This window comes from Biomphalaria glabrata, chromosome 15 (assembly GCF_947242115.1).
Source record: "Biomphalaria glabrata chromosome 15, xgBioGlab47.1, whole genome shotgun sequence".
Classification (NCBI taxonomy): Eukaryota; Metazoa; Mollusca; class Gastropoda; family Planorbidae; genus Biomphalaria; species Biomphalaria glabrata.
Window position 1 is genome coordinate 27,015,441 of NC_074725.1, and position 11,457 is coordinate 27,026,897.

The 11,457-nt window shown below is 39.1% G+C and overlaps 1 protein-coding gene across 1 annotated transcript in view; it reads right to left on the bottom strand.

Annotated features, from left to right (window-relative positions):
- LOC106053486 (uncharacterized) overlaps positions 1 to 11,457 on the bottom strand; it is a 34,984-nt gene that overhangs the window by 17,386 nt on the left and 6,141 nt on the right. The window contains exons 3-10 of the mRNA XM_056012565.1: positions 10,052 to 10,246; positions 9,446 to 9,555; positions 8,148 to 8,277; positions 7,388 to 7,491; positions 4,657 to 4,774; positions 2,175 to 2,377; positions 1,895 to 2,031; positions 361 to 937 (exon numbers count right to left, since the gene is read on the bottom strand). Coding sequence (XP_055868540.1) covers positions 361 to 937; positions 1,895 to 2,031; positions 2,175 to 2,377; positions 4,657 to 4,774; positions 7,388 to 7,491; positions 8,148 to 8,277; positions 9,446 to 9,555; positions 10,052 to 10,246 — 1,574 coding nt within the window. The remainder of the gene's footprint in view (positions 1 to 360; positions 938 to 1,894; positions 2,032 to 2,174; positions 2,378 to 4,656; positions 4,775 to 7,387; positions 7,492 to 8,147; positions 8,278 to 9,445; positions 9,556 to 10,051; positions 10,247 to 11,457) is intronic.

Below are 11,457 nucleotides of genomic sequence, written 5' to 3' on the forward strand. Positions count from 1 at the left end.
TTTCAATAAATTAATTTGTACTCAAATATTTTGGTATTTGTTTCAGGAAAAAAAGTTTTTAAAAATCTCATACAATGATTTTGAATATGTATGTATCTACATATGTGTATGTGTGTATTTAAAAAGATGAGCGGAAATACTTAGCTTGCTCCACCATCTTGTCGGTATTTAAGAAATTTGACCATACGCTTTTTTGCTTGCGTTTTTTACGGTCAAAATGGTGACGATGCCTTTAGACATACTTTAAATAAATCTCTGGTCAATCAAGTCGAGTTTTATAACGAATCACTGTTACATATTATTTGATGACACATTATTTAATTAAATTTCTTTACATTTGGGTTTATTTTATGACCTTACCTGGTGGGGCATTGTGGCCATCAGCAGCGTCCCTGATCTTGCAGGAGAGCCACTAGCGTCCACGGGGTGCCAGTCGAAGCTGACGTACCCCTTGTTTCTTGACCTGCTGACGCAATATTTCACTTCCGGGTTGTGGGAATATACACCCGCGTACTTGTCGAAGAAGTTGACCTGAGACCCGTCGCCCCTGGGCGAAGCGCCTGCGTACGCCACCTGTAGCAGCCCGTTGTACTGGCCGCCAGCTTGGGGCTCGAAGGTGATCTCCTGGGCGCCCTGGTCTATCCTTGCCCTAACTGGGCTGGAGAAGTACAAGATGAACTTGCGGCTCTGGTTGGGGAGCTCGTTGCCCGGCTCACTCAGCTCCATGACGAACTTCGTGTTGAAGGCGTTGATGTCCCCAGCGGTGTAGGCGTAGTTGACGTTCACCGGGCTTTGGGTGTGGGCGGGCGGCTGCTGGGTGCCCTGGGGGCTGCCTGAGCCGTCTGTCACAGTAGAGCCGTCACACTTACCTTGGTAAGGCTGCTCTAGCCATGCACCACGGGGCAATGTAGTAATGCCGACGATGTTTACAGCCAACCTGGAGATAATGAATAAAATTATATGTAAATTTTTTTTTTAATGTAGTGAGTTACCTATTTAAATTGTTTTACATATAAAATTAAGGACTATTACTCCCAGTTAGTCTTTGACTTTTTAAAACCGTGATTGAATTCACACCGACCGTTTAAAAATAGAATATATGACCAGCAAATGATACAAAATCCTTTAAAAAACGTTGATCTAAGGGCAAGAACTCAGCAATTACAACTATATCTCTTAATAATATGGAATCTATTTCCCTTTTTTCTATATCAAACAAAATAATTAATTTCTAATAAATAATTGACTGCTTAATTGGTTATTTTTTTAAATTGAGTGCAGTTTTGTTAGGTACAATAAATAATAGTTGAAAGTATCAACTTGATCTGAGAATGCGTGTGGGATTAATAGCGTTAACAATGATCTAAGGGAAAAAAAACTGCAAATTTAGCCATATCTTTGAAAACGGATGGATTAATTTCCCTTGTTGGTATCAAACACAATAATTAATTACCAGTAATTCATTAGCTAATGATTAATTTTTTATTTTTTTTTTATTCGTGTGGTGTCCATGTCATGAATAATTGTGCAAAGCTTCAATTTGATCCGAGAATGGGTGTGGAGGGGGGGGGGATAACGTAAACACACTTTTAACCAGACAAAGCGTCAAACAGAAAGAGTAAGTTTATATTAAGATTTGTAAAATTACAATATAATTGTTAGTTTCCATGTGACCAATCGATGGAGCAGTGGGTTTTAACGGTAAATAAAAAGAATATGTGAGTGTAGATTGTACTGATGAAGTGAACTTTCTGAAATTTTAACAAAATATGTTGTCACGCAGCACGAGTTTAGGTGCGTAATTTCAGCTTGATAAAATCGTGAAAAGTTAACTAAAGAAATGATATTTATCCAACCGTGAAGAAAAAAATGGAAATTGAAAAATGAAACTTACTTGTAGTCGTTGGATGGGGCTTTGGTTTTAATAATCACGTGACTTCCGGTGTGCTGACAAGTGGAGGGCGTACACACGTGCATTCCAGGAGTGAACCCAGTATGCCAAGTGGTGGCAGTTTCTAAAGCGTACTGAAACTGATTGAACATAAAAACGAAAGATCAGTTTTTGTTTTCTTTTGTTTTCTTAAAACATTTGTATATTGTTAATTGGATGCCGACTTCTACAGCATTACTATAGCAGCAGACATTTATTACGTCATCAATTTATGTCTACTTACATGGTCGAGACCGGGGAAAGCTTCTGGGCCAAGATTGACGTCTATTGTGAGGTCGTGGGATGCAGTACAAGTGGCGGTCAGGGAGATATCCCCCGGCGCTCTGGCCTGTCTCCTGCCGGAGCAAGTGGTCTCTGCAGGGTGGTTGGTCCAGTCCTGGGGTACCAAGTAGTGCCCAATATAGTTAACTGCGAAGCTCATTGTTCCTGGAAAGAAGACAATGTTACTTTCTCAAATGTCTTATTTCCTTTGTTAGTTCAAGTACGACAACAAAGAAACAAATACATTAACGTCACAAGAAGAGTGCACTTATATATAATTTGTCGTTATATAGTCAAGGCATCATATTGATCATGTTGTATGTGCTGAGACTTGGGACGAGCCCCCAACCAAAAAGCACGCGGAGTCTGAGAGCTCATAAGGCGTCCTGGACAAGACAAGGTATTACTGCACTGTACTGGTCAGGTCTTTGTCTCGTTGGTTCCTACTATAGGCCGAACTTTGAGTCAAGCGTCCACGCTGCGGTAGGAAATGGAAAGCGTATCTCAAATTATTTTTCACTGTTCCAAATTGGCTGAATTCCTTTTAGACAGCTGTGAGAAGCCTTCTGCTTTCGACCTTAATGGTGACATACGTGCGAGGCGCACAATAACAAGGCTTCAAGAAATACCAGCATATTTATCAACACATTAATCTATTAATGTGTGGGCGTTATGGCTGAGGGGTAAAGTGCTTTGCCCGAGTGGTCTCTTGTTCAAATCTCGGTGAAAACTGAGATTTTTAAATTTCAGGACGCCCTTGAGCACATAAAACTCTAATGGGTACCTAAAATTAGTTGGGGAAAGTAAAGGCGGTCGGTCGTTGTGCTGGCCACAGAAACAGATGACCTTTACACCGCCTGGCTTATAGATCGCAAAGTTCTAAAGGGATTACTTTACTATTTTTAGTTACAAATCTATGAGTGTGTAGTTAACCTAATCAAAAGTGGAGAAAGATGAGTTAAGTTGCGAGAAGTTTTGGACATTATATTCAATATTGAAATGAGATTAATTAAAAAATGTTAGTCAAACTTAAGTAAACCAGGCTTAAACACAGCACATTCACACACAAACACAAAGCTATACATTCACACACAAACACAAAGCTATATATTCACACACAAACACAAAGCCATACATTCACACAAACACACACAAAGCATACATTCACACACAAACACAAAGCCATACATTCACACACAAACACAAAGCCATACATTCACACACAAACACAAAGCCATTTATTCACACAAACACACACAAAGCATACATTCACACACAAACACAAAGCCATACATTCACACAAACACAAAATCATTCACTCAAAGAAAAGGTCACACACTAACACATGCACTGACACATGCACTGACACATGCACTAACACATGTACTGATACATGCACTAACACATGTACTGACACATGCACTAACACATGTACTGACACATGCACTAACACATGTACTGACACATGCACTAACATATGTACTGACACATGCACTAACACATGTACTGACACATGCACTAACACATGTACTGACACATGCACTAACACATGTAATGACACATGCACTAACACATGTACTAACACATGCACTGACACATGTACTAACACATGTACTGACACATGCACTAACACATGTACTGACACATGCACTAACACATGTACTGGCACATGCACTAACACATGTACTGACATATGCAATAACACATGCACTAACAAACGCACTAACACATGTACTGACACATGCACTAACACATGTACTAACACATGCACTGACACATGTACTAACACATGTACTGACACATGCACTAACACATGTACTGACACATGCACTAACACATGCACTGGCACATGCACTAACACATGTACTGACACATGCACTAACACATGCACTAACACACGCACTAACACATGCACTGATACATGCACTAACACATGTACTGACACATGCACTAACACATGTACTAACACACGCACTAAACATGTACTGACACATGCACTAACACATGTACTGACACATGCACTGACATATGCACTAACACATGCACTGACACATGCACTAACACACGCACTGACACATGCACTGACACATGCACTGACACATGTACTAACACATGCACTAACACACGCACTAAACATGTACTGACACATGCACTTACACATACACTGACACATGCACTGACACATGCACTGACACACGCACTAACACATGCACTAACACATGCACTAACACACGCACTGACACATGCACTGACACATGCACTAACACATGTACTGAAACATGCACTAACACATGTACTAACACACGCACTAAACATGTACTGACACATGCACTGACACATGTACTGACACACGCACTGACACATGTACTGACACACGCACTGACACATGTACTAACACACGCACTGACACATGCACTGACACATGCACTGACACATGCACTTGCCTGATGAGTTGGGGATTCTAATTTTAACAGTTTTGCCGCCATCTTCAGCCGTGCAGTGAGCGGCATCACAGCTTCGCATGAAAGTTCTGCCCCAGTTACTTTTAGGCTCGGCTGCCCACTGCAGATTTAGAGCAATAAAGGAAATCAAACTTGCCTTGGCTGTTAACAGACATTTTTTCATCCTAGAACTAAAAAGCAGTGGCGCATCTCATGTGGGGACTGAGGGTGTCCAAATTTGAAAATCCCTCCCGGTTCCCACTTGAGGGGACCCCAAAAAATGAGTGTCCGAAATGTGTTTTTAAATTAAATGTAAAGCCATTATCTCAAGTCATGATGTCGAAGTCAAAATGCAGGGGCCCTAAACAGGTCAATCTCATTTACCCCTCCCCCCCCCCCCCCATTCCTAGCTAAGCCACTTTTATAAAGCATTATTTGCAATGTAGTGAAAAATGAATGGGACACCGCGCTTAGGTTTAAGGAACGTCTGTAAATTCTAGGAAGCTTCCAGTAAACACCATCGCTATTTAGTTAAAAGACAAAGGTTCAAACTCCAATTAGGAGTGCTATTAACTAATGTAGGATGCTGTAGTGTTAAAGAAGCTGTCATGTGTAAAGCCTATTGGTAAGACAAAAGGGAAAAAAAATACGTTAACTCAATGTCGTGGCCATAACACAATCGGCCACATCTTACAGAGCCATCTTCAACTCGACTACAGTATTCCGCTGTTCCTCATTCTTCCAACTAAGATTTTGTTTTGACTTCATTTCTCGCCATTTTCTTTTGTTTAATCAACTCCTCGCGAACTATAAGTTTTTTATGAATTGTAAAGAAAAGATCTATATTTATTAGACCTCTCGGGCTTAGTGTCTCGTCCCTCACCCTACTCCCCAAGAGTGACAGAAAGAGAAACACCCATGGGGTATTCCACAATTAGACTTCACGTTGACATTCAGACCAAAGGGAAACAATACGCCGGAAATGGCACAGTTGCCACCGGGAATTTCCGACTATGTTGGTCGTGTCACTGTTGACATTAGTGTCAGTTACAAAAACAAAAATGTCTATAACTTTTACAGAATCATGCTCGTGGCTACAATCTATGAATGGTAGAAGTAACTGTTGTTCCAACTACATTTAAATTTTATTTGTTGTTTATGAAAGGCTTTATCCAGCTACATTTACATTTACTTGATTAATAAGTGAGATCAAAACAATCTCTGTCACAAATTATTCATTCTGCAAGCCAAGGAGTTAAAGATCATAGAGGCCAGACTTTGTATAAGTGAAACTCTGGGTACTAGCCAGAGTCATAGAGGATAATATTTACTTCCTTAGATATTGCTTATTTTTCATTGACCTTAAAGTGCTTGTTTCTCTTGTCTGACTTATCAGCGTGGCGGACTGGCTATATGGGCAACCGGGCTAATGCCGGTGGGCCGGCCCCTGAATGGGCCAGTGGGTGCTGCCGAATTGGCCTCATTAGGTGCCAGTAAGTCCCGTTAACGTGAATGGCCTCTCCGTACCTTTTATACAAGATCTTTACATACTTTAACTATGTAATACTAGTCACATATTCCGAAATAACGGATTAGCGTCTACCCGTAAACAGTGCTTCTGTGAGTTTCAACTCTCTGTACACACTAAGAGATGAACAAACAACATAATATCCTATATTTTTTATAGCCCTAGATAAGTCGAACTAGTTACCACTGTAGAGGTGTGACTCAAAAGTCCAGCCCCTACCAGGTAAACAAACTCAGTTCCCTCGAGTGACCTCTGGAGAGTACCTACGTCCATCGTATCTGACTTGTGATCACCTGTCTATTAAAGAACTCAATGTGATGGACTAATCAAATAAAAGGGGGTGGGAGCTGTTCATCTCTATCCTTGTTAGCTGTGTAGAGCTGTCGCTTGAAGTCCAGCCCCCCTAATAAAGATTTACTACCAAGTAAACAAACTCAGTTCCCTCGTACGGTGTGACCACTAGAGAGTGTCAATATGCTGACATGAAACCTACGTCCATCATATTTGACTTGTTGTCACCTATCTATCAATAAACTCAATGTGCTGAATTAGATAAATAAAAGGGTGTGGGTATTGTTCATCTCTACCTCTGGAGATATACCCGCACAGCTAGACAGACGTCTGGTCAGCGTGACGTAGTCAAGGAATGTAACATCTTAACATGTTAACTAACCCACTCAACGGCCATGACAAAATGAAACTATGTGCCATCCATTGCTGCTCTGTATGTAAAGCGCAGTTATAATGTAAAGTTTCATTTCTATTTATATTAACACGCCTTGTCGTTCTAATAAAAGATGTTTGGGTCATATTCCTATAGGTCCTATTTTTAAGCACATTATTTTGTTTTCATATAAACGTTAATACATTCTACAACAGACATTAATGGAGCGAGGTCCACTTTATACATATTAAATAAGTACAAGGTGCACTTTTTACTATTCGGCTTACTATCCTACAATGATATTTGACCGGAGGCGAATATGGCAGAAGAGTGAAAATGCCGAATATTCGGCCTGAGCCGGAGCGATTATCCTGTGCAGCCTACCAACAATATAAAGAAACTTCAAATGGAAGTCCGGAAATTTGATATTCCGGATAACTGACGTCCAGATAAACGACCATCTACGGTATTAATTACTGTAGTTAGTTTTATTTATAACTAATGAATTAGTATCACTTGACATGCAAGTTCAGATGTATTACCTGTATCAAGGACAAATCAGAGACAACTTTGCTGTTGTGGAGCGTGATCGTCAACGTTCCGCCGTGACATTCTCCGTCAATGTTGCCACTACCCCCGTCTCCGGCTGACACATAGAAGAAATATTTGATAGAACTTGCAAAGCAAATAAAAAGAGTAAGTGCTAACACTATCAATAAACAGGTAATACAAATATTTATAAGGATATACAGCACAATACTTTAATACTTTAAGGGTAAAAAGTCGATATTATTATTTTTTTGTGGTCTGTCTGTCCGTCCGTCCGTCACGTTTAAATCAAATTATTTAGGCTCTACCAATAGAGATCTAGGGTTTAAGAGCATAAAAAGTCCCTGTGGCTATTTCAGATTTTATTATGTTTAATTTTGTACTGGAAAGAAAATCTAACGATCGGCAGCTCATAACCTTCAACTTGTAATTTGTTCAAATTTTTTTTTTTAACACTTTCATTGTCCATCATTTCCTGAATGATATATGTATTAAAGTATCTAGATCTATCAATCACTAATTATCCGAAGTATTCATGGCACTAGCGGATCCTGAACTTTTGAGTGGGGGGGGGGAGGGCGATTTTCTGTCCAAATCCTAACCCTAAAGCCCATTAAACTCTAATCCACACACACACAGTATATATATATATATATTTATGTTTCATTACTTTTGGCAAAATAAAAAGCTATGTTGGTGGCGCCTACCGCCAGTAGCTGATTGTATTGAAATATTTCGATCTATCATACTTACCTGAAGGCATCACCGGACAATCAAAGTTTGTATTGTGTCTGTTGATGGAGCTCAGGCAGTATGGCTTGACTACCGGGTTGGCGCCCTTGAGGACGTGGGTCATTAAGGCGGCCCCCCTTACAACTGGCACCTAGACAATGGTACAGTAAGAATTCACGTTTCTTCAAAATAATTACAGCCAATGAAGTTTTTTGTTATAATATTCTATTTGTTTCCCCTGATTTCCTCATTAAGTCACAGTTTTTGATGTTTCTTGAGCCTTTGCAGAGATTAGAGACAAGGTTACTGCAGCGATTGGACCCCATGATGAGCTGCTCACAATAGTAAAGAAACGCAAGCTAAAAATCTATGGCCATATTAGGCCTACAAGATCTTCGGGCCTCGCAAAGACCTTTTATCAGGGAACTGTACTAGGAAAAAGAAGAGGCAGACAGAGAAAGTGATGGAAGGACAACATAAACGACGGGCCTGACATTGAAAGAGGTTCTAACTAAGGCAAGAGACAGAGAGGAATGGAGAAAGAGTGTCGACGAATCTTGCATGGTGCCCCAACTGTTCAACAGACTAAGGGATAGGTAAAGGTAAAAAAAAAAAGGCAGTGCTGGATCTACCTATAGGCAACATAAGTTTCTAAGTTTCTCCCCCCCCCCTCCCACGCTCCCAGTTGTTTGAGTGCCCATGAAAATGTCTAAAGGGATATTCCTAATCATTCTAAAAAAAGGAGAAAGAAAAATAGTCTTATGTTGATTACAATAGTATCTTAAATAGCTTAGTACCTTATCTTGTACAGAGCATATGTTTTTTTGTTTAGATGACTGAAAGGAATATGCCATCCTTATGTTCTAAAAAAAGTAAAGTGCCCCTTTCAGACCCTTCGATTTATGGGATTGATGATGTAAAGGTCATCTGTGTCAGTGAGCCACAGTTGACGAGGGTGTAATGTGGCCATCACAACGACCATCTGCCTATACTTTTCCCCATCTAATGTCAGGTACCCATAAGAGTTGAGTGGACTGATAGGATCCAAACAAATCTCAAAATTCAAAATCCCAGTCTTCACCTGGATTCGAACCCGAGCAATAATGACCCCTGGATTATCCCATTTTGTGAGCAAAAGAGATCAACAAGATTTGTCTTTGCATCTAATTTTATGCACTATATTTAGTGACGCTTTATTATTTCTAGCTAAGAAATGTTCTTCGGTTTGATAATTTTAAAGAGAATGGAAAGATTTAAACATGAAGAGTAGCCCTTTATCCCTTTCAAAATGTCCGCGAAATTTTCTATTTTTAGCTTACTTCCATCGAACCGCCATTGCCGTGGTAGATAAAATTTGCATAAAGCTCTCCAAACGCAGTCAGTTCCGGTTCACCAGCACCATGTATAGACACTCTGACACCAGACTTGCCTGCAACACAACAGGTTGTATTCATCTAAGTAAATTTAAGTGCATTTAGGGTTCTAATATTTCGCGATCTTTCAAAACAGTTGATATATAAAACTTAACCAGAGTAATGTAAGACATTTTAAAAGTAGGCCTACATTGGCACGCTCATTCGTCTTCAACGATAGTCTCAAGTAAAATAAAAGTTAAGTTCACCTTTAAGATCTTGCCATCTATTGGGCTAATATTGAAAAAGGTCATCTGTTTCTGTGGCCCACAGTTAACGAGGGTGTCATGTGGCCAGCACAAAGACCAACCATTTTTTTCCCCAGCTAAAGTTAGAACTGGGTGAACTCAAAGGCGCCATAAAAATCACGAAATTGAAAATTCCTGTCTTCACCGTTATTCGAACCCGAGACTCCTGGGTTCGTTAGTCTCAAGAGATAAGTATGGGACAATGTCTGCATGTGGGTATGATTAAATAAAAATATTGGGAGTCTTGTAACAAAAAAAATAGTACCAGAAAATCCCGCCAAAGGCGTTCCGTCTGGCCCAGAAGTCATCTGCCTCAGATTGGATCCCATGTCATTCAGCTTGTTCCATGGCTTTCCTTGTTCCCATGCAGACTGCTGCTCCATGAAGTCGGTTCGTTTGGGGTCACTCCATCGATTCATGGGGTTAGCATCAAGCACTGATCCCTGATTAGTCAGCAGCACTATTAGACGGGAAGAGCAAATGGATAACAAAGTTTGTCAGACAAGAAAAAAAAAACAGACAATTTTTTAAAATAGACAGGAACTTACAGGTTAAAAAGACAGGCAAACTAATAAATAGATAGATAGATAGATAGATAGATAGATAGATAGATAGATAGATAGATAGATAGATAGATAGATAAATAGATAGATAGATAGATAGATAGATAGATAGATAGATAGATAGATAGATAGATAGATAGATAGATAGATAGATAGACTTATAGATAGACCTATAGATAGATAGATAGAGATAGATAGACAGGCAGACATATATATAGATAGATAGATAGATAGATAGATAGATAGATAGATAGATAGATAGATAGATAGATAGATAGATAGATAGATAGATAGATAGATAGATAGATAGATAGATAGATAGATAGATAGATAGAGATAAATAGACAGGCAGACCTATAGATAGATAGAGATAGATAGACAGGCAGACATAAAGATAGATATATAGAGATAGATACACAGGCAGACCTATAGATAGATAGATAGATAGATAGATAGATAGATAGATAGATAGATAGATAGATAGATAGATAGATAGATAGATAGATAGATAGATAGATAGATAGATAGATAGATAGAGATAGATAGATAGACAGGCAGACATATAGATAGATAGATAGAGATAGATAGACAGGCAGACATATAGATAGATAGATAGATAGATAGATAGATAGATAGAGATAGATAGATAGGCAGACATATAGATAGATAGATAGATAGATAGATAGATAGATAGATAGATAGATAGATAGATAGATAGATAGATAGATAGATAGATAGATAGATAGATAGATAGATAGATAGAGATAAATAGACGGGCAGACCTATAGATAGATATATAGAGATAGATACACAGGCAGACATATAGATAGATAGGTAGAGATAGATAGACAGGAGAGACATATAGATAGATAGATAGAGATAGATAGACAGGCAGACATATAGATAGATATATAGAGATAGATACACAGGCAGACATATAGATAGATAGGTAGAGATAGATAGACAGGAGAGACATATAGATAGATAGATAGAGATAGATAGACAGGCAGACATATAGATAGATAGATAGATAGAGATAGATAGACAGGCAGACCTATAGATAGATAGAGATAGATAGACAGGCAGACATATAGATAGATAGAGATAG